The sequence below is a fragment of the Lynx rufus genome, unplaced genomic scaffold (genome assembly GCF_022079265.1).
Source record: "Lynx rufus isolate CCGP_SWC_20201006 ecotype Redwood Valley unplaced genomic scaffold, mLynRuf1.p SCAF_18, whole genome shotgun sequence".
Taxonomy (NCBI): Eukaryota; Metazoa; Chordata; class Mammalia; order Carnivora; family Felidae; genus Lynx; species Lynx rufus.
This window is the reverse complement of record NW_025814832.1, coordinates 35,004,681-35,027,821: the sequence shown is the minus strand read 5'-3', so window position 1 is coordinate 35,027,821 and position 23,141 is coordinate 35,004,681. Positions and strand designations below refer to the sequence as shown.

At 40.1% G+C, this 23,141-nt stretch overlaps 1 protein-coding gene across 1 annotated transcript in view; it reads right to left on the bottom strand.

The window, feature by feature from the left end:
- ABCA9 (ATP binding cassette subfamily A member 9) overlaps nucleotides 1-22,835 on the bottom strand; it is a 57,007-nt gene extending 34,172 nt beyond the window's left edge. The window contains exons 1-16 of the mRNA XM_047080632.1: nucleotides 22,740-22,835; nucleotides 20,739-20,946; nucleotides 18,894-19,058; nucleotides 17,952-18,055; nucleotides 17,132-17,358; nucleotides 12,522-12,663; nucleotides 12,072-12,257; nucleotides 11,072-11,219; nucleotides 10,274-10,442; nucleotides 9,447-9,508; nucleotides 8,114-8,224; nucleotides 7,310-7,485; nucleotides 6,304-6,423; nucleotides 5,951-6,089; nucleotides 4,976-5,066; nucleotides 1,953-2,092 (exon numbers count right to left, since the gene is read on the bottom strand). Of these exons, the coding sequence (XP_046936588.1) occupies nucleotides 1,953-2,092; nucleotides 4,976-5,066; nucleotides 5,951-6,089; nucleotides 6,304-6,423; nucleotides 7,310-7,485; nucleotides 8,114-8,224; nucleotides 9,447-9,508; nucleotides 10,274-10,442; nucleotides 11,072-11,219; nucleotides 12,072-12,257; nucleotides 12,522-12,663; nucleotides 17,132-17,358; nucleotides 17,952-18,055; nucleotides 18,894-19,058; nucleotides 20,739-20,946; nucleotides 22,740-22,835 (2,284 nt within the window). The remainder of the gene's footprint in view (nucleotides 1-1,952; nucleotides 2,093-4,975; nucleotides 5,067-5,950; nucleotides 6,090-6,303; nucleotides 6,424-7,309; nucleotides 7,486-8,113; nucleotides 8,225-9,446; nucleotides 9,509-10,273; nucleotides 10,443-11,071; nucleotides 11,220-12,071; nucleotides 12,258-12,521; nucleotides 12,664-17,131; nucleotides 17,359-17,951; nucleotides 18,056-18,893; nucleotides 19,059-20,738; nucleotides 20,947-22,739) is intronic.
- Between the last annotated feature and the right edge of the window lie 306 nt (nucleotides 22,836-23,141).

Genomic DNA, 23,141 nt, shown 5'->3' with positions numbered 1-23,141 from the left:
TTAGGTGCTATGCAATCATTCTTAGTTTAAAAATATATATAAATTAAAGGGAAAACAATGTATATGAGTTTGCATTCATTCTCTCTCTCTTTTCCAGCGTCTGACCATGATATGAAGATTACACAGAGTTCTCAAAGAAGGTAGGTCTTTTTAGGGATTTTGAAGGTTACTTTTTTTTTTTTTTTAAAGATACTGGGAATAATTTTTGGGTAGTTCAGGAAGGTTGGAAGTAGAATAAAAGATAATTCAGATATTGGGAGAAATGAAAGGTTTCTATCTTAACGGTGTGTTAGATAAATAAAAAATACAGATGTAGTCATGATTTCCAATGAGTTCTAAGGGTTGGTTCTTTTTCAGCCTTTTTCTAAATTGTGCACCCCTCCTTTGAAATGCATTTAAAACATAATCATGGAACGCTTGGGTTCGTGGGTTTCATAAAGATTTCTGTTTTCACAAGCATACGTGTATCCAAGACGTGGTGCATGCGTCCAAGAGTACAGTTACGTCACTGATTCTAAGATAAATACGTTTCATCTTTTCTCAACATATTTGAAATGAGCATGCATCAGGAAATGCTGGCGTGTCATTTTATTTATTTATTTATTTAAATTTATTCTCAGGTTAACTAACATACAGTGTAGTCTTGGCTTCAGGACTGGATTCCCATGATTCATCACTTACATATATAACACCAACTGCTCATCCCAACAAGTGCCCTCCTCAATGCCCATCTCCCGTATACGCCATTCCTCCACCCCCTACTGCCATCAACCCTCAGTTTGTTCTCTGTATTTAAGAGTCTCTTATGGTTTGCCTCCTTCTCTGTTTTCATCTTATTTTTCCTTCCCTTCCCCTATGGTCATCTGTGGCAGCATTGTTTCCTTCCGTGTCTTTCTGGGTAGCACCTCCTACAGCTGAAGCTGTCTTAGATGCTGTGAACTTAGATGCTGTTCCATGTCAGGTGTTTTTCCAGGTGCTGTGTTTATATTTAATATTTTAATAATCGATTTAAGTATATTAATCATTTAATCCTCATAACCGAGGAACTACAAAGCTCATACTATCATTATCCCCTTTTTACAAATAAGGAAACTGAGGTACAGAAGAGTGATATAACCTGTCCAGGATAACAGAGCTAGGAACAGCCTTGCTGCGATTTGAATCTCCCCAGTCTGGCTCTAGAATTCCAGCTTTCAACCACTGCACTCCACTGTCTGATGCTATATTTCTATATTAGCCATGATTATCAATGCAGGCGTATTGATTCAAGCAGGTAGCAATGAGCCAGTAGCCTCCATTAAAAGTTGGCAAATTCCTTGAAGTCCAAGTACACACATATTCATGGTTACACTTAAAAAAAAATGCAATCTACCTCAAAACTCTTGGCAAATGAAAGCATATTGGGAGACCAGGTAGAAAAGTGGGAACAGCAATGAGCTTCCGGGCTTTTGTACTTGCCTCAAAGTGGTGAATTTAGAATGTTTGGCAACACACAAGTGGATCGTCATTACTATTCAGCTACTGAGATTACAACATTATGTCACGATGTTGATCATAAAACCATCTATCTGCATTTGGCATGCTATTCCTTTAGTCCCCGTTCAGTACTCTGCCCTCTTTTCACAGACGTCTCCTTGTCCAGACCACACTCTCTCATTCATTCCTGAAACAAATGTCCTGAATATTCCTAATTTTACCTTGATGTTGTCCTGCACCCCTTAACTGCACATATTTCCACTTGAAACATATTGAGTATCTTTGGGCTCAGTTTACTAATAAGTATTCTGGGGATATCGGGGCTAATATTAGCAGGGACTTTGGGGGATATTAAATGATTAATGCACAGTTCCATGCACTTAGCAAGCATAAAGATGTCAGCGATCATTCTTAATGCCGCTGTTATTGTTAGTAACATCATTAAAAACCATTCCGTGGTGTCTACGTTCTGTTACCTGGAAATTTGTTTGTCCTTTCCAAGGGCAAAATATATACGAGCTTTTCTTCACTCTGTGCTGTTAATTTGGCCTCAGGGATGTGCTGCTTAACAAGTGATGTTATCCTGTCCGGATCGCACATTTCATTTAGGTGCAAACTGACATTTAAAAAGAGTGTGTTAAAGCCATTTTTACCCACCACCATCTCTACAAACAATTGTAGTATGTTTGTCACTTCCTTAATATTTATGAGACAAAAATATACATGTAGCTAGGATCATGGAATAAGCAAGACTTAAAAATATGTAGTCCAGACAGTGTCCACAATGATATAGTCCAAACTGTATAATCTAGAGGCACTGGTGTAGGGATAATAACTCAAGGGTTATTCTTTGGAGGCAAGAGATGTATTTTTTGAATTTTCCCTTTGCAATAAAAGGGTTTTGCAAAAACCACGAACATGTTGAAAACAAAGACAGAGGGGGTATGGTACAGTCATTAAGAACATGGTCCTATGTCCCACTGATATACATTCCAGAACTCAGGCTTAATGTCTTCCAGCATCGAGTTTCCAAATTTCCATCAAAATTCCATTCAGTTTTCCAATAGTCAGTTCTCAAAGAATCTCGAAAGACAGAATAAAATAAAGCATGCGTGTGATCATACCAAACCTTGCACCAAGTAAACCCTCAATAGATGTTATCTAATTTTTTTTTTTTTTTGGTCCAAAACTTACTCAAGTCAAAGGTGATCTGCCTTTGTGGTGAGAACATATAAAGTTCTTCATGAATCATTGGATTTTACATATTAAAAAAATTTTTTTTAATGTTTTATTTATTTTTGAGAGAGAGAGAGAGAAACAGTGCGAGCGAGGGAGGGCCAGAGAGAGACACAGAATCCGAAGCAGGCTCCAGGCTCTGACCTGTCAGCACAGAACCCGACATGGGGCTCGAACCCATGAACCTTGAGATCATGACCCAAGGTGAAGTCAGATGCTTATGGGACTAAGCCACCCAGGCGCCCCATCATTGGATTTTAGAAACACCATTTTTAGTCACACCCATTGAAATTTCCTGAGGCTATCAAATGGTGAGGGCATCACAGTTGACTTTGATGACATAAACCTGAAAAATCCATTTTAATTAAAACTATTCTGTGTTTACAAGGCCCTTATGTGATATGCTATCCAGGATCCCAAACAGAAAGAATACAGTACATTCCCTAAGGAGTTAGGAACATAACAGTAATATAAAGCACCAAATTATAGAAGAAGTGAGTGAGGGAAGTTGAGCTAAGTCAGTTAAGCACTTGGCACCTTGTCAAGTATTCATTCATTCAATATTTTTAGTCTTAATTGCAATGTGGGTATTATTACCACTATTACATCAATGAAATTACTGAGGATCAAAGAAGTTAAGTAAATTGTCTAAGGCAACAATTCAAAATAGTGTTTTCAGGGTTGCAGAAAAGAGAATACTTATTAAGGAGAAAATATTCAGAAAAGACCTTCAAGATTGAGGGGCACCTGGGTGGCTCACTCGGTTAAGCATCCAACTCCATTTGGGCTTAGGTCATGATCTCGTAGTTCATGAGTTCAGGCCCTGCATCGGGCTCCTTACGCTGACAGTGCAAAGCCTGCTTGGGATTCTTTCTCTCCCTCACTCTGCTCCTCCTGTAAGTGCTCTCTCTCTCTCTCTAAGTAAATAAATGAAAGAATGGATAAGATGTGAACTTGGTTAAAATGGGTCGCAAGAGGACATGTCAAACAGACATCCCACTTTAAGCGGAGAGAAGACAACAAAACCATGGAACATACTTAGAAAACAGCGAGTGATTCATTTTATTTTATTTTATTTTATTTATTTTTTTTTTTTTTATTTATTTTTGGGACAGAGAGAGACAGAGCATGAATGGGGGAGGGGCAGAGAGAGAGGGAGACACAGAATCGGAAACATGCTCCAGGCTCTGAGCCATCAGCCCAGAGCCCGACGCGGGGCTCGAACTCACGGACCGCGAGATCGTGACCTGGCTGAAGTCGGACGCCTAACCGACTGCGCCACCCAGGCGCCCCCTATTTTATTTTTTTTTAAGTAGGCTTCGTGCCCAGCACGGAGCCCAATGCGGGGCTTGAACTCACAACCTCGAGATCAAGACTTGAGCTGAGATCAAGAGTTGGACACTTAACTGACTGAGCCATCCAGGTGCCCCACAAGTGGTTCATTTTAGTTGGAAAGTACTGATTCCGTTGGATCATACTAAGCAATCATGATGGAATGATAGATTTGAACAGGTTAAACACTCAGACTAAATAATGGAGGGAATTTAACCACATTTAACCACTGAGGATGAAGTGACTTAAATTATGTTTTAAGAAATATTAATTTTTTTAGCGGGAAGTATAGGAAGAGATTCATGCCACACCTAGAATCTTGGTCCAAAGATTCTGCCACTTATAAATGATGTGAGACTGGGCAGGTTATTAAAACTCTCTGACATGTCAGAGGCTAATAATACCATCTTCTTACAGTTATCTGAGGGATTAAATATGATTATATGAATATTCCATACACCAATTATCTTAGCAAGAATGCAGAATACAGCCAACATGGAATAAGTGATAGACATTACTAAATAAGCATACTAATTATTATCAGGAAGAGAAGGAGATAGAAATGAATGAGGGAGAAGATGAAGTCAAGGAGAACAGAGAGGAGACTACTCAGATTGTCACAGTGAACAAAAGTAAGCATTGGAAAAATGATCAGGAAGGCCTGGAATGTCACTAAATTTCTCTTTGCAAGTGATAAGTTGTGAAAACACTTTCCAAAAATTTTGTTTAAACTTAGCTCACTCATCCTTATATCCGTGTCTACGATCTTACCTGTTGCTTCATTCTTGCTAAGAAAGGTCAGTTGTGGGGTCATTCTAACACAGCTCTCTTGAAATGGTCTTCATAATTTTGTAGCCTTTTCTAACCTACCGATACCGAGATCTCCTGTCCCCGACACGTTCCAACGTGTCCCCAACAACACAGGCTGTACCTTAAATGGTAGCCGATGCCCCATTTTTTCTTCAGGAACAGGGAAGAGCCTGCACACTTCAGCCTCCCGTTGGATATAAATACCTTCCTGTCTAAGCAGAAAATAAAAACAAGAAATTGCATTACAAGGTAATTCTCTCATTGTTTATCAAAGAACAGATCCATCCATAAATAGTGTATTTTAGGAGCATGATCCACTCAGATACTTGCATTCTAATTCTAGTCATAGGTAAGCCAGTTTCTTTATCCTCCAGTAACTAAAATGATACATTAGTTTATTCTCTAATCTCTCTAGAAAAGTTATCACATGATGAGAGGCTCTGTTTCAAGCCACCTGACATTCCTACTGAATAAAACAGAAGATATTTTTTTAATTTTTTTTTTTTTTCAACGTTTATTTATTTTTTTGGGACAGAGAGAGACAGAGCATGAACGGGGGACGGGCAGAGAGAGAGGGAGACACAGAATCGGAAACAGGCTCCAGGCTCTGAGCCATCAGCCCAGAGCCCGACGCGGGGCTCAAACTCACGGACCGCGAGATCGTGACCTGGCTGAAGTCGGACGCTTAACCGACTGCGCCACCCAGGCGCCCCAAAACAGAAGATATTTTTAAGAGCATGCTATATATTTACAACCGATGAGTTATTTTGCAACAGGATCAGAATCCATCTATGGGACAAGGTGCATGGAGATGTAGATGCTCAGAAGGGTGACAGCAAGTCTCCTGTCTTGGTTCATGACAGTCACACGCAAGGCAGTTGTGTTGGAATTTATCTACACATACCGTACCCATCCTCCCTAATTTCTCGCTAAGATACATGAAAGAAAACCAAGAACCACCATGAAATGACATGAATGGAACTTAAGGGCATTAGGCTAAGTGAAATAAGTCAGAGACAGAAAAAGAAAAATACCATATGATCTCACTTATATGGGGAATCTGGAAAAAAAAAAAAAAAAAAAAAAAAAGAATTACCAGCCAGGATGTCAGCCTCATCCATAAACTGGGTACTGAAGAGAATGACTCTATCGGATTTCCTCTCTTTTAGAAGGTTCCATACGCGGTGCCTTGACAAAGGATCTGATCCGGCAGTTGGCTCGTCCAATAGTAAAACCTGCACCATAGAGAAATGTAAATCATTTTCCCCTTTCAGGCAACATTTTTTAAAAAAAGAATAGACGTGTAAATGTATTTGGGAGAAATACCTTAGTCCGTAATTTTCCATTTGAACAGTTCTCTTGCATTTATCATTTGCAAATTCAGTCCAATTGAATACAATAGTTCCAGACTCCTCAATCTCATTCACCAGTAGTTTTGGCCCCACTTACCTGAGGGTTTCCTAAAATGGCAATCCCAAAAGTTAGTTTCCTTTTTTGTCCACCACTTAAATTTTGAGCAAGAATGTTTTGAATATTTTCCATCTCCAAGTCCCTTAAAACTTGTTGTACCTAATGAGAGAGAAAGAAAGAAAGAAAGAAAGAAAGAAACAAACAAACAAACAAGAGTAAGAAAGAAGGAAGGAAGAAACAAAACAAAGAAAGAAAGAAAAAAAGAAAGAAAGAGAAAGAAGGAAAGAAAGAAGGAAGGAAGGAAAGAAAGAAAGAAAGAAGAAAAAAGAAAGAAAGAGAAAGAAGGAAAGAAAGAAGAAAAAGAAGGAAGGAAAGAAAGAAAGAAAGAAGAAAAAAAGAAAGAAAGAAAGAAAGAAAGAAAAAAAGAAAGAAAGAGAAAAAGAGGGAATGAAGGAAGGAAAGAAAGAAGAAAGAAAGAAGGAAAGAAAGGAAGGAAAGGAGGAAGGAAGGAAAGAAAGAAAGAAAAGAAAAAGAAAGAAGGAAAGAAAGAAGGAAAGAAGGAAAGAATGAAAGAAAGAAAGAAAGAGAAAAAGAAAGAAGGAAAGAAAAAAAGGATGTTTAGTTTAAAACCCAACATGTTTGTTTTAAAATGCTATTGGGGTGCCTGGGTGGCTCAGTGGTTAAGTGTCTGACTTCAGCTCAGGTCATGATCTCGCGGTTCTGAGCCCGAGCCCCACGTCAGGCTCAGTGCGGACAGTTCAGAGCCTGGAGCCTGCTTTGGATTCTGTGTCTCCCTCTCTCTCTCCCCGACCCCTGCTCGTGTTCTCTCTCTCTCTCTCAAAAATAAATAAAAATTAAAACAAAACAGCAGAAAAAAACCAAAAAACCAAAACAAAAAAACACCACTATTGTTTTACTGTTCGTTGCTAAGGGCCTTTTGCCGTTTAGATGATGAACTATGTAGGAATAACACGTATACATCTAGAGTTTTCTAGATAAACAATTTCGTGTTCATGGCTGTGTGACATCGAATATGTCCCTCTACCTCTTGTTCCACTTCATGTGGTTGAATCCCTTTTATTTTGGCAAAAAGCCTGAGATTTTCTCTCACGGTGAGGAAGCCAAATTGTACGTTGGTTTGTGGACAGACTCCAGTGAGCTTGCTGATGGTTTCCAAGTCCGCCATTTCCGAAAGGCTGTGATTATAGATGGTGACTGAACCTAGAAGTAGAAAGGTTGACGGTTAGCGTGAGGATAACACTTGACAGTTAGCATCAGGACAACACGTTCATTTAAGATATTTTAAAGTGAAAAACAAGTGGAAAACAATCATTAGAATCTTCTATTTATTTTTGGGGGGTGGGGGTGGAGGGAGAAAGAATCTGAAGCAGTCTCCACGCTCAGCACAGAGCCTGATGACATCATGGGGCTCCATGTCATGGCTCTGGGATCATGACCTGAGCCGAAATCAAGAGTCGGATGCTTAACTGACGGAGCCACCCAGGCGCCCCTCACTAGAGTCTTATATGCAGATCTCCCTATAAGGACTACCCTGTTGACTAAAAATGTAACGCTCAAGATTCACTTGAACCAGTCGGAATGCCAATTAGTAAATATAAAGCTTTTCATCTTGAAATATTTACACCACAAAGATTTTCCTAATAAATAGGGCATACATTTATTAAAAGAATAACTTGAAGAAACCTGTAAAACTTCTCTCTGAAGTACCTGAGTGTGACTAGTAGTTAACGAAACTACGAACTTTTGAAATGAACCAGCAAAACGAATTAGCTAATGAAATGCACAGTTCATTCTTCTGCCCATGTTCTTGCCCATAATTGTGTCTCACCTGACGTTGGGGCCGACAGTCCACTGAGCATATTCAACAAGGTCGTTTTCCCGGCTCCACTGTGACCAAGGAGGGCAGTGATCTGGCCTTCGTATATGTCAAATACCAGACCTGGCATTATTACAAAAAAAAAAAAAAAAAAAAAAAAATCCCACTCAGAGCTACATATTAACCTTACATTCTGCAAAATTTTTATAATTTCTTATAGCATGTGCATATTTGGCTAGCAGTATTCAAAATAAAATTCATCCCCAAATTCTTCCCTTTAAAATGGCATCTCCTGGGGCACCTGGGTGGCTCAGTCGGTTAAGCGTCTGACTTCAGCTCAGGTCATGGTCTCGTGGTTCATGAGTTTGAGCCCCACGTCGGGCTCTGTGCTGACAGCTCAGAGCCTGGAGCCTGCTTTGGATTCTGTGTCTCCCTCTTTCCCTGCCCCTCCCCAGCTCGTGCTCTCTCTGTCTCTGTCTCAAAAAATAAATAAGAAACAATAAAAATAAAATAAAACGCTATCTCCTATGATACACATTTTACAGCTGTAGCATTGTCATGGCGTATTATTATGTGATTGACGATTTTTTGGAGAAGAGCACTTTTGTCATTAAAAATGGGCTGACAATAAAGATCATTTAGGGGTGCCTGGATGGCTCAGTTGGTTAAGCGGCTGACTCTTGACTTTGGCTCAGGTCGTCATCTCATGGTCATGGGTTCAAGCCCCACATCAGGCTCTGTGCTTATAGTGCAGAGCCTGCTTCAGATCCTCTGTCTCCCTCTTTCTGCCCCTCCCCTACTCGGACTCTGTCTCTCTCAAAAATAAACAAATGTTCAAAAAACTGAAAAAAAATAAAGATCATATACTGGGACTAGGGAGGGGATGAGTTGAAAGTAAAGCGTATCATGACATAGTCATACATCTTTCAAACCCCTAAGGTATCTATGGCACACCTTGACTTTCTAAAACTGTTATATATTTTTTTTAACGTTTATTGACTTATTTTGGAGAGACAGAGACAGGGTACAAGCAGGGGAGGGGCAGAAAGAGAGGAGGAGACCCAGAATCCGAAGCAGGCTCCAGGCTCTGAGCCGTCAGCACAGAGCCCGACGCGGGGCTCGAACTCACAAACCGCGAGATCGTGACCTGAGTCCGACGCTTCACTGACCGAGCCACCCAGGCGCCCCTAAAATTGTTATACGGTTTTTAACTTGCTTGGAAGGAAACATGATGTGTTCCAATGGAGGAGAGTAGCGGTATTTTGTATCCCCACGAAGACAATGCAACAGTGAGGCGTGGTCACCAGATCAAACAGCCTTGTCAAATATGAGGTTAGTGTCTTACCTTTCAAGGCCTCTACTTTTTCGTGGTTTCCTTTTCTATATTCTTTTTTAAGATTTCTTATTCTGGAAAAAAGAGGAGAATGTCTTAAGGACATTGTAGAAGTAGATAGAGGATTGAGAAATCAAGTCTTTGGGGCTGTGAGAAAATCTGGGGGCTCTTTCTCTCACACAGGCCCAGGTGGCCGGAAAGGATTTACTGAGGAGACACCAGCAAATGGCACGGTGAGCAAATTTGGGGCAGAGGCCCGGGGAATTGAGGGATTTCTAGTTGTTTGGAAATACAGCAAGCAGCATTGAATAAAACACGGGCATCATCTCAGAAGGGAGGATGTTCATGCTGTGAGTACCCTAACTTGGGTTTTCTTCCCATGTCTCTGGATGCCTGGCTCCCCTTTTCTGCATCATCTGCCTCTTCCTTTTCATCTTATTAATCAGGAAGCAAGGAGGGGAGACACCAAGTGTGTCAGAGAAAAAGGAGATAAGCATAACAAGGGACACGATGACAGTGTCTGTTATAAGGCGAGGAAGCCCAGAAAGAGGGAGAACAGCGCCACGAAGAGAAAAAAAAAGCAAAAAGAGAAAAATGGAAACATGAAGGTTATTTATTCACTGATATTTGTCGTTCTGCATAAGATAGCAGTAAATGTAAATGGTGACAACGTTGCTTTTGACAATGAGTGTGGCCTTTGGTAAGTACAGCAGCCCGGATGCATGCATGGTGGACCCAAAGGGGCCCCTGGGAAAATCCATCACATCTGTGTTTTTCCTCCTAGGTCTCTGTTCCCTGACCTGTTTTCCATGTGCACTTTCACATAATGTGTTTATTACCTGATGGCTTCTTTTCCATGGAATTCTGGAGACACTGGCTCAAACGAGTCATTAGGTGAAGAGTCTGAATCTGTTTCGTTCTCAAGGGCCACATGATCAGCCCTCTGGTGTAGAAACCAAAAAGAGGATTTCAGGAAAAACCAAGGAGAACGTCGATGTCCGTATTCACCTGCGCGAACAGGAGGCAATTGCGTATCGGATCAGTCACCGCTTTAAGGATGAGTTGCCGTGGGACAGCTTATCAAGGCAGCTGCTTTGGGAAGCATTTAGACACCCTTAAACCCAGTATCAAGCACTAGCCTTTCCATCTTGCTCTGATACAAGCACTAAGAGTATAATTATCCTTAATTTCTTATAAGTGTCTCTTTTTATTTTTATTTTGCTTTTATTTGAGAGAGAGCGAGCGAGCGCATGAGTAGGGCAGAGGCGCAGGGGGAGAGAGAAAATTGAGGTAATTTTAAACAGACTCCATGCTGAGCACAGAGCCCCACATAGAGATCGATCTCGCAAACTATGAGATCATGACCTGAGCTGAAATCAGGAGTCGGAGGCTTAACCGACTGAGCCACCAAGGCATCCCACGAATCTCTCTTTTTAGAAAAAAAAAAATCTAAAGCGTTGTGGTAGAACAAGATCTTAGAAAGCAATTCTCTAAACAAAGCGCGGAATACCTCTGGGCTCATTTTAGAAATTTTGAAAGCGATGCTGGGTAATTGATATCCGACATGTGGTAGAGAGATATTTTAAAGAAACGCACTGAGTGAAATTGCACTGAATTACAATTATGTTACTACTTACTGGGCAAAATTTTGTCAAAATACAATGTCAAGGCCAAATAGAGAAGAGCATCAAAAAGCAGCATGAATAGAGTCGCTATTATTAGGTACGGGTTGTCTGAAGAATCCAAATGGACGTTAGAATTCACGTCATAGTCCAAATGTATAAGCTGGAAAAAAGATACACCCATTGAATTTTAAAAGGGGAAATAGAGTATTAAGAGTTATTTTTGTCTTGTTTCTGCTAAACACTGGGATTGAAAAGATAAACATAGTTCCTGTCTTTACAGAGCTCTAATCTATTGGAAGACATAGCAATGAAACCATCTAACTAAAAAGCGATTTGGGAAGTCAGTGGAAGGGGGTATGAAAGGCTTAGAGATCCATGGGCAGAAGTAGGCAAGTCCTCTGAGAAGTAAAAACTCAAAGGAGAGGCTGGCTGCCTATAGAATTCCTTCAGGTGTAGGATGTGAAAAAGGAGGCGTTCTAGACAGGGGACACCGTCTGAAAATAGAAACATGGAGGAGCGAAAAGCACTTCAGTAGTTGGGCAGAAGACAGAAGAAAGTTTTTCTTATTATCGTGAGATACATGTAGCATTTTACGGGTTATGACGTCACACCTGGAATCAGATTTGCTGAGAAGAGGTTCAGTTTCGTATACATCAGGTCAATTAGAAATAAAAATTTATTTCTACTGAATTCCTGGTTGTCAAATACTTGCGATAATATTAAAGGTCATGTTTCCTGAGCATTAAGTCAGTTAAATGTTCACTGGGACAGCCCATGAAAAGTACAAGCTGGACCACATCCATAATACAGGATCAGTCTATATTTAGCGACTTAACACCAAGCCACTTAGGCTGAGAGAGAAAAATAAAACCTGTCCCATTTCTTAGATGTATCTGGAAGTGGATGGAAATTTTGATGCTTAGAACACGTAGCATGAATTCCTCAGAGAGAATTGTTTTAATGTTTGTAAAAAACAAAAAACAAAAAATGAAATAGCTACATTAACCCTTACCTGGGCCATCCCAACAGTGAAAGCGAAAGGGCTAAGAAGACATAAGGTCCATTCCAAAAATGCAGGAAGATCTCTGTACAATGCAGTGAATCCCAGACTCCCCCAAAAGACAGTGAGGAGAAAGACAACCAAACCCGTAAGGAAAGGTTTCTTTATCAACACGCTCATCAGGAAAGCTAAAGTTATCTGAGAGGAGAGAAAAAGTTCAGGTAGTATGTAATTCTCTGCGAATCATCACCAGCATAATAAAAAAAATTCATAATACAAAAGTATGTGATATCCATTCCTCCTCCCCGCCTCCCCCCCCGCCTCCCCAGACACTGTCCCATGCAAAGATTCAAATACTGTGAACAGAAACAAGTGTGATCAGAATCAGAGGGAAATGACTCTCTCAAAGAGAAGGAGAGGGAGAGAGAGAGAGGGAGAGAGAGATTAAATTCACCAACTCACCAAAGACAGGCCATAGAGGAGAAAGAGAGTGAAGATCACCACGAAGCCAGTTTGGACGACGACTTGGGCGGATGTTACAATAAGAGCCATCAAAGTGGCCACGATAAAGTTGAAGCCACCATACATCAACCCCCAGGAGAGCCTAGCACAGAAACTAAGCATCAGTTCAGAGGGCTGGTACTTTATCACTTTATTTATTCACGTACTCTGCAGATGATTTGGGAAGCTTACCATAAATCAAGAGTTAAGGGAATACAACAGCTAGTAGAGTAGAAAACTTCTCTGTCCCCAAAGGGCATAGGCGACCGGGGAAGGTAGACAATGAACAAGTAAACAGGTAAAATGGGTAGCTAATTGCAAAAGAAGAAAGAGACAGACTGGGTGATATAATGAGGTTAATTGGGAGACGTTTTCTGGGAAGACATCCATGATGATGTATAGTTTCTGGACTTCTTCTTTCAGTAAAATATAAAGCCCGTGGACAAAAAAGCAGGTAATGAAGCAGGTTTCAGCAAACTTTTCCCCTGAAGAGCCAGGCAGTAAATCTCTTAGGCTTTTCGGACCATACAGTCTCTTAGAGCTACTCAGGTCTGCTTTTGCAGGACCGAAACAGCACGGACAACGTGCAGACAATGTGTAGACACTGACATCTGAATTTCGTATAAACTTTTGTGTACCATAAAATATTTTTGTTCTTTTGATTTTTTAAGGCATTTTCGTAGACGCCATTCCTAGCTTGCAGACGGTACATAAAGGGGCCATGGTTTGTTAACCCTTGATATCGATGACTAGATATAGAATAGAGATAGATACAGATAGTCACACACGCATAGGACATAGATAGATGCAAAAACATAGATGGATATGAAAATACATTTTTCTTGCTCTCAACGGCAAAGTAACAGGAAGAAAATTCTTTATAGGGGGAGAGAACCAGCTTTCTAATCATACAGATGTGGGCTCAGGGTTTCTCTGTTACCTCTGTTCATTGTATCTATATGATCCTGAGAGGTAGCTATTTATTTTTTTTAATTTTTTTTTCAACGTTTATTTATTTTTTGGGACAGAGAGAGGCAGAGCATGAACGGGGGAGGGGCAGAGAGAGAGGGAGACACAGAATCGGAAACAGGCTCCAGGCTCCAGGCTCCGAGCCGTCAGCCCAGAGCCCGATGCAGGGCTCGAACTCACGGACCGCGAGATCGTGTCCTGGCTGAAGTCGGACGCTTAACCGACTGCGCCACCCAGGCGCCCCGAGAGGTAGCTATTTAATCTCGCTTAACTTCCTCACTGTCTGTTGAAAAATAATAACAGAATTAAGGGAAGTGTTGTACGTTATGTGGTTAATGTGGTAACTGGTTCATAACGAGTCCACGATGACCACTTGGTTTTTTTCAAAGTTTAAAATGCCATCATGTTTTTGAGAAGTCTTGCCTAATTGTAATGATTCCCTTTGCTCAATCACTCTATTCATCTGAAATTCTTCATCTCTCCATGTCCTACAAACTTCTAAATATCATTTGTATGCGGTATTAATAGAATGTCACAGCCTTTTTTTATGGGGGAAAAGTCCTGATTTTTTTTTTTACCCCCTTCCTAATTGGATTTATTTGGTTTCTCTCTTCTTTTTAGCATATTGTTTGCTTTTCTCTGTCTGTAGATTTCTATTTTTTTTTAATTTTTTAATGTGTATTTATTTTTGAAAGAGAGAGACAGAGGATGAGTGGGGGAGGGGCAGAGAGAGAGAGAGAGAGAGACATAGGATCTGAAACAGGCTCCAAGGTCTGAGCTGTCAGCACAGAGCCCGACGTGGGGCTCGAACTCACGGACCACGAGATCATGACCCAAGCCGAAGTCGTATGCTTAACCAACTGAGCCACCCAGGTGCCCCTATTCTTTTTTTTAGGTTTATTTATAATTTTGAGAGAGACAGAGACAGAGTGAGTAGGGGAGGGGCAGAGGGAGAGTGAGAGAACCCCGAGCAGGCTCTGTGCCACCAGCATAGAGTCTGATGTGGGACTTAAACCCATGAAGCTGTGAGATCATGACCTGAGCTGAAACCAAGAGTTGGACGCTTAACCCACTGAGCCTCCCAGGCTCCCCTTCTATTCCTTTAAAAACACAGTGAGCAAAGTTTCCTTCAGTATTGAGTTACACAATTTTCGTACAAAAAGAGAGACACCAGACAAAACTCCCATTCTAGACCAAACCAGCAATCCATTTTCTCCACTTTTGTACTCACTTAAACATTTCTGGAGGAAATAAATAAATAGAATTGGTATCAATTGGCAGCATTAAAACGTGGGGTCTTCAGTTAAGAAATGGGCAGAAGACATGAATAGACACTTTTCTAGAGAACAGACACATGAAAAGACGCTCAACATCACTCATTCCCAGGGAGGTACGAGTCAACACCACGATGAGATACCACCTGACACTGGGCAGAGTGGCTAAAATTAACAACACAAGAAACAACGGGTTTTGGTGAGGATCTGGAGAAAGGAGAACACTTTTGCACCGTTGGTGGGAATGCACTCTGCAACACAGTATGGGAGTTCCTCAAAAAATTGAAAATAGAACTAATCCACAACCCAGCAATTGCACGACTCGGTATTTATCCAAAGGATACAAAAATGCTGATTTGAAGGGGCACGTACTTGTAAAAGCATTATCAACAATAGCCAAATTACGGAAAGAGCCCAAATGTCCATCGACTGATGAATGGATAAAGAAGATGTGGTGTGTGTGTGTGTGTGTGTATATATATATATATATATATATATATATATATATGAATATACATATATAGGAATATTACTCAGTGGTCAAAAAGAATGAAATTTTGCCATTTGCAACAACATGGTTGGAACTAGAGTGTATTATGCGAAGCGAAATAAGTCAGTCAGAGAAAGACAAATATCATATGATTTTACCCATATGTAGACTTTGAGAAACAAAACAGATGAACATAGGGGAAGGTAAGGAAACATAAAATAAGATAAAAGGAGAGAGGGAGGCGAATCATAACAGACTTGTAAATACAGAGAACAAACTGAGGGTTGCTGGAGGGGGTGTTGGGTCGGGGGATGGGCAAAATGGGTGATGGGAATTCAGGAGGACACTTGTTGGGATGAGCCCTGGGTGTTATGTGTAAGGGATGAATCACTGAATTCTCCTCTGGAAAGCAATGCTATACTATATGTTAACTAACTTGAATTTAAATAAAAAAAAGAAATCTTTCCATTTACAATGATGCGGATAGAGCTAGAATGTATTATGCTAAGCAAAATAAGTCAATCAGAGAAAGACAAATACCATATGATTTCACTCATGTGCGGAATATAAGACACAAAACAGATGAACATATGGGAAAGAGGGGAAAAGAGGGAAGGAAACAAACCACAAGAGACTCTTAACAATAGAGAACAAACTAAGGGTTGACAGAGGGAGGTGGGTGGGGGATGGGCTAGATGGGAGATGGGCATTAAGTAGGGCACTTGTTGGATGAGCCCTGGGGGTTACACGTAAGTGATGAATCACTGAATTCCACTCCTGAAACTCATATTGCACATACAATATTGCATATTGTATGTTAACTAAAATTTAAATTAAAAAAAAAAAGAAAAAATATGCGGAATTTTCTTACTCAACTGAATAGTGCCTAACATTCTTTTAAAGACTACATGGCATATGTCTAGATCTATTCTGTATATTCTACAAATCTTGTTTACTATTGAGAATAACATCAGTGTGCAAAAAAAGCAAATTCAAACCATGACTTTTTTCAGTCCAGAACTCATGCTTTTACTATTCTGTATCTCAAATACACCCCTTGGCTAAACTCGTTAAAAATTTGTTGTTGTTAACTGGGGATTCACTCCTTGGTTTCTTCACTTACATCTACTGCCCTCTCAGACTGTGATCCTTCCCAAATTTCTATCGAGTGCCACCTAATATTCAGCTGACTTTTTGTTAAGCTCAATGCAAAGCACTTCAAATACATTCCCTTCTGTAATCCTCACAGCCAACGGAAATAGATGCTATGACCAATATTTCAAAGAAAAGAACACTGAGGTTTAAAGAGATTAAGTAGCTTGCTCGGGGTAGTAACGCTCAGAAAGAGAAGACCCGTGATTTCCTGCCACCCAGGCCTCGGTTCTAACTTCCTCCACTCAGAAATCTCTGTGCTTAAAGAGCTTAATGGGCTTGTTCATTCAGTGTCATCAGAGTGTTGGTTCATTCAACGCAGGGGCGTTATCAACCACCCCATCTAACGAGACCTCTGAAACGTATATTTCATCAAACATTAGAAACCTCAAGTTCTCACACATTTGGGTTCACTCACGTATGGCAACTAGGGACTGAGAGCCATCATTTCTATTGCACAGTGACCCGGGTATCAGCAGACATCTATGGAGTCAGGCTTTCTTTAATTCAAAGAAGTAGGAAAAGTTTCATTTACCAAACTTGCTTGAATCTATTCCATTCATTTATAATGCACTGCTTTCTGAATCAAGTTTAAATAGGATACTTTATAGGGAGTCCAATTGGCTAGCTTGCTGTGTTTATTTAGGTCGCGTGATAGATTGCACTTCACTTACCATGTAACTTACCAGAATGCTGATTCTCGAAGGCCCATCATTGTCATCAATGACTTAATGTATTGCCTTTCTTGTGTAACATTGACTGATACATAGTAAATGAAGGCAGAAAAAGAAATAATGCAGAAGAATATGAAAAAATCAGTCGCAACTCCTGCTTGGGCAACAAAAGGTAGTATCTTCATATTTATACCAGTAATTGACATCAGCTCTTCCATCACTGAGCGATTTGTCGTGATCTAAGGGAAGGTATCAGTGAACAAATTGTTATCATCGAGCTAATCATCACCTCACACGTTGTCTCTCAGTTATAAGAAACGATGTGCATTCCACGTTTAAATATCCATGCTCATTCGTGATCTGGCCCCTTGTAGTTCCTGGAACTCTCCAAGTTTTGTCCTGACTCCTTAGAGCATGTCTATTTACCATCTTTAAGGGACACAATTCTACTCTTGCTCAAAGTCACCACTGAAATGTCACCTCTGTTAGTCATCTCCGCTGACATTTCTCATCAGAGTATCTCCTGCTTCGTTGTTTGCCTTGCACAGCATTTATAATTCCACCATTGACAGAACCTAATCTCTTATGACGACTCCATATCCATATTTCTATCCCCTCACCATCCAGCATCCCTGGAGAAAAGTGCCTGTATTGTCCTTATTTCCTGATCCTCAGGGCTTAGTGTCATGGCTTAAATACAGCAGTTGTTCAGTGCATTGTGCCAAATAAATTAAGTGGATAAATTCAATGATAAGATAGGACAACCCATTACAGCACCATGCATCAAAAGTTAACTTACAGCACGATTAGCCTTCTTTAACTTAATACTCACTTCAATGATAGCAGCATTAATGGCGGCCTGAAAAGCTACAAAGCCTTTCTCCCAGAACATTGAACCTTCACATGTGGTTTTTCCTTCCGTTACTTGACAGTGAGCTTTGGTGAAAGAAGAACACCACCATTTACAATGTCATTCTCTCAATTAGCCAAGAATGTTTTGTTGAGTTTTGCTCTTCTGTTTGCTTGTACTAAGAAAGCGCTGATTTTTTTTTTTTTAAACATTTGGGAATCACTGAACAAGAATCTCTCTTTCAGGTTATATTTAGCAGTAACATAGGAATAATAATAGCAAATATAATTTCTTAATAAAACAATACACCTAGAAACATAGGCTTTATTTAATAAGAATGAACCTTGGGGTGTCTCAGTGGCTCAGTCGGTTAAGCGTCCAACTAGGACTCAGGTCATGATCTCACAGTTCGTGGGTTTGAGCCCCGTGTCGGGCTCTGTGTTGACGACTCAGAGCCTGGAGCCTGCTTGGGATTCTGCGACTTCCTCCTTCTCTGCCCCTCCCCTACTCATGCTCAGTCTCTCTCTTCTCTCACAAATAAATAAACGTTAAAAATTTTTTTTAAAAAGGATGAATCTTGGGGCGCCTCAGCAGCTCAGTCGGTGAAGCAGCCAACTCTTGATTTTGGATCAGGTCATGATCTCACGGTTTGTAGTTCGTACTGATAGTGTGGAGCCTGCTTAGGATTCTCTCTCTCTCTCTCTCTCTCTCTCTCTCTCTCCTTCTCTCTCTACCCTTCCCACACGATCTCTCTCTCTCAAAATAAATAAATAAACTTTAACAATAATAATGGGAAGGATGAATCCCATTTATGTTCAGAAATGAAAAGTACAGGCTGGGGACAGAGTTCAGCTATCACATGCGACCTCTAGTGACTAATGACGTAATAGCAAAAAAAAAAAAAATTTCTAGTAGGAAAGTTACCTGAATGGTCTCTGTGTTCCTTCATCTTGGGGATTCTACTTCCCCAGAAAAATTTTAAATGGTATGAGAAGGTATCATTAAAGATGACTCTCACTGCATCTATTGAGTAGTTTAAATCCAATTCTCCCATGCTGTTCTCATCCGGCCACCCCGTGATTGTTCTTCCTGTCATATGAAAGAAAGAGTCTTATGAAAGAAGGAGATAGCTAATAAGTAAGAAGATTTCTATGTGGTCCAAAGACAGCATGCCATATTCAGTTATGCTTAAGTTATTTTAGGTGAAAATTCTTTATTCACTAAAGGCTGTGCTGGTTCTAAATAAGACAGTCGTACTGGGGGTGGGGGTCTAAAATCTAGATAAAATCGGAGGTATGTGGCAATCACTTTGATCGCAAATAGATCACGCTTTCCCTGCAAAAACACTTTTAAAACAATGGCTTAAAACACAATGAATTTGGAACAGTAGCACCACCACTCCTACATACACAGATTTATCCAAAATGGAAATACATGCTATAATTATAATATATAATTTCGTTTGACAATGGTGTCCCTGTGGCCAAACTTCCAAAGAGAGCATAAAGTTGTTAAATTTGGAGAATGTTGGGGCGCCTGGGTGGCGCAGTCGGTTAAGCGTCCGACTTCAGCCAGGTCACGATCTCGCGGTCCGTGAGTTCGAGCCCCGCGTCGGGCTCTGGGCTGATGGCTCAGAGCCTGGAGCCTGTTTCCGATTCTGTGTCTCCCTCTCTTTCTGCCCCTCCCCCGTTCATGCTCTGTCTCTCTCTGTCCCAAAAATAATAAATAAACGTTGAAAAAAAAAATTTGGAGAATGTTTTCTCAAGATAATTTGTTTATTCCAAAGATATAATGTAAATTAATGACTGTTACTGACCAAACCCAGGACACTTAAACCACGCAATTTCCTGCAATCTGGCAGCTGCATCCAGAAACTTATCAGACTCAGGTCCAATACTTTCGTCAAGACTATAAGTGGTGTGTATTCTTTCTTCAGAGTGTCATGATTTCTGAATATCTGGTTGGTTTTGTTGTTGTTGTTGTTTATTTGAGATATTAGCAGCCATGGGCGCTCAGTGCCTAGATCCAATAATTCAATGGCACTTTCAAAATGGTGATATTATATTCCCATCGTATGTTTTTTACTAGTGGAAAATGTTTATGGAACAGTACTTTCCATCATCTGTTTGATTATCCAATAATACACTTCATATAGGATAAATGCTGGTATTTTCCCTTTATACACAGATTTTCATAATAGGAACTGATTTTGAACCATCCTCCAAAGCAACATTTTTTCCTTTTAATACGTTACGAAAGCCTGGATTTCATGTATACATTGGATGTGATTCAACTCATTGCATTTATTATTCCTGTTGGAGCTCAGTATGCCGGGTTTGACCAGGGGGAGTCTCTTCCAGTTGACTACTGAGCCTTTCTGACAGAACCTTTTCTTCCTCGTAGGCTTCTATCCGGGGTGACAATATTCTTCACCCTGTAAATATCCCGTCCAAGATCTCTGCATCTCCTTTCTGCCAGAGCTGGGACTCCTGGGCTACCAGGACACGGAGGTGAGAGAAAGAGACTATTCCATAAGTACTTATTTGGTATATCCCACTTTCCATATATAACGGCTTCGGAATATATATATTTTTTTATGTATTTGAAGAGATTTAAAAACCATGTGCTGTCCCACATTTCCAGAATCTTCTCACTAATATACATTTGAATAATACTGGACTGTCTCGTTTTGATACGGACTCTAATGAGGATAAAAGTTAATCCCAACATAAATGGGTGTGTTTGGCAAAGAACTGCAAGAGAACATACCTTTCATGAATGGGGCCGAAGCCACTTTGTTCATGATCTCCTGGGTTGTTTTGGATTCGGGTGCGAACGCAATCACATAATTAGAATCGTTAAAATGATCTACACGTCCCAGATCCATTGCAGGCAATTGAGGAAAGTCATTAACTTGATGTAAATTGGAGGAAAGTCGGTATGCAAACAATACTAGAAGAAATGAGAAAAACCATTCCTACAGAGCAATGAGAGAAAAATAAAGCAAATCAATAGTTGTTCAACCACAGATAAGTCATCCACGAACAACTTAAAACACTTAACTTTCTGTGTAGCTTTGACCAGTTTTCTCTCCCAGTTTCCAAGTGTTTCAACTTTCTTTTGTCTTTTACTCTGCATATTTTGAAATATGCGCATCCATGCATCAAGACAGAGTTATGGCATCAGGTCCCAATTATCACTGAGAATCTACATTAATCACACTTTCATGTGAGTGTTAGAGGCTGGATTGCTTCATGAATGGCCTAATGGCTTATAGTCATGTTGAAACCCGAGCGTCAATGATAAAGAAGTGTCATATGTTATGAAATAGGTTACCAGCTTCCATCAACAGGAGGAAGGTCATATTTTTATCTGCTGCCACCCTGCATGTGGAAGAAGATAGTCCTAAAAAACCGCTCATAAAAAGAACGTTAAAAACCTTTGCCTTTGTGACAACATTCCGAAATGGGAAACGCAGCAGAATGCATTTGCAGTCTGGCATTAAGAGCCCACTTCACTATTTCCTTTCAATCCTAAACACATGGGCGTTAAAAGAGGTATATATCTTACTTACCATCTGATCTTATTAAAAAAAATTCCTTTTTTAAGTGTACCCATCCCTTTTGAGAGAGACAGAGACAGCACGAGTCGGGGACGGGTAGAGAGAGAGGGAGACAGAATCCCAAGCAGGCTCCATGCTGCCCTCGCAGAGCCCAATGTAGGGTTTGAACTCGCGAAACCACAAGATCATGACCTGCGCTGGAACCAGGAGTCGGATGCTTAACTGACTGAGCTACCCAGGCACCCCTGATCTTCTTTTAGTATGTGTGTTGTCTATACCTACACCAAATGCATCTGTCTAGATGGATCAATTGATAGACACAATGCTTATGTCAAAAACAGTTAAAAGGTTGGAAGTAAAACACCTATATAAAGTAGAATCCAACTTTTATATTTATACTTATGTAATCTTTACTCCACGCAGGGATTTTTGTATGCTTTATTTACTGCCAATCTAAGCATTCAATACATACTTGTTGAAACAACACATACACACACACACACACACACAATGTTCATAAAATCAAATGTTAATAGATTAACCTTCGAACTATGGATACTTAATGGGTGATTTAATTTTTTATTATGTTTTTCTCAATTTACTTAATTTTCTATACAAAGCCCATCTGATCGTTCTCACTGGAAGAAAATACTCTCTTAATAGAGCAAAAGTTCAAAATGCCACTTTCTTGTCCTGTTTCTTTATATACCCATTATTTCTTTCAAATTGATGTTGTCTGTGTCCAAAGTACGCTTGTGTAGAAGTGCTACAATGTATCCTTTGAGTTGTTGGGTTTTTTAAATTTTGGATTATTTGTTGCATTAATTTTGGATTAAATTTACCTCTTTCTTTGACTTTGACCCTGAACTTTTATACCTATTCCTTCATGAGTTTCAAATGAGTTCAGATGTTAAGAAGTATGATGTCTGCAATGTACAGATGTGGCTTTATTTTTCAGGAAGCTTCTGAACATCAGTTATCTAAAGAATGCCTCCAGTAGGAAATCTACTAATAATATATTTAAAGGACTCTCAGTTAAAGTAGTAGCAAAGTCCAGAATTTGAACAAAGAAATCCAGCCTGGTAGTTAAAAAGTGTATATATGTGTGTGTATATATATGAAACATTAAATAATGAAGGTAAAGTGTGTACCACCCAGAAAACTCCCGCAGTTTCCTCTTTGAAACATGAGAAGATGCTGAGGCATACCAACAAGGTCTCTCTTTTCATCCTCCATTTTTTAAGAAAGTTCTTGCAGAGAAGGGCGCACGTTTGCTGACCCACGCTTATGTGCCTCTTGCTCATTCTGCCCTGTTTATTTTGAAATAAGAAAGTAAAGTAAGTAAGTGTGAAGGTCTGCTATAGGAAACGTTGTGCAATCAAACCAAAAAAACCATTGTAGCAGCTGTTCTCAACTTCAGGTATAGAAAAGGGAGCCAGAAAGCTAAAAACATACAAGGGGAAGTTGAAGCTAACTAGCGGGTCAATTATTTTAATCCCCATGATAAACCTTTGACGTAGATCCTATTAGTCTCCCCGTATTAAAGATGAGGGAAATGAGGCCCGCAGAGGCTGAGTGGCCAAACGCAGCGAATGATGGACAGCAGAATC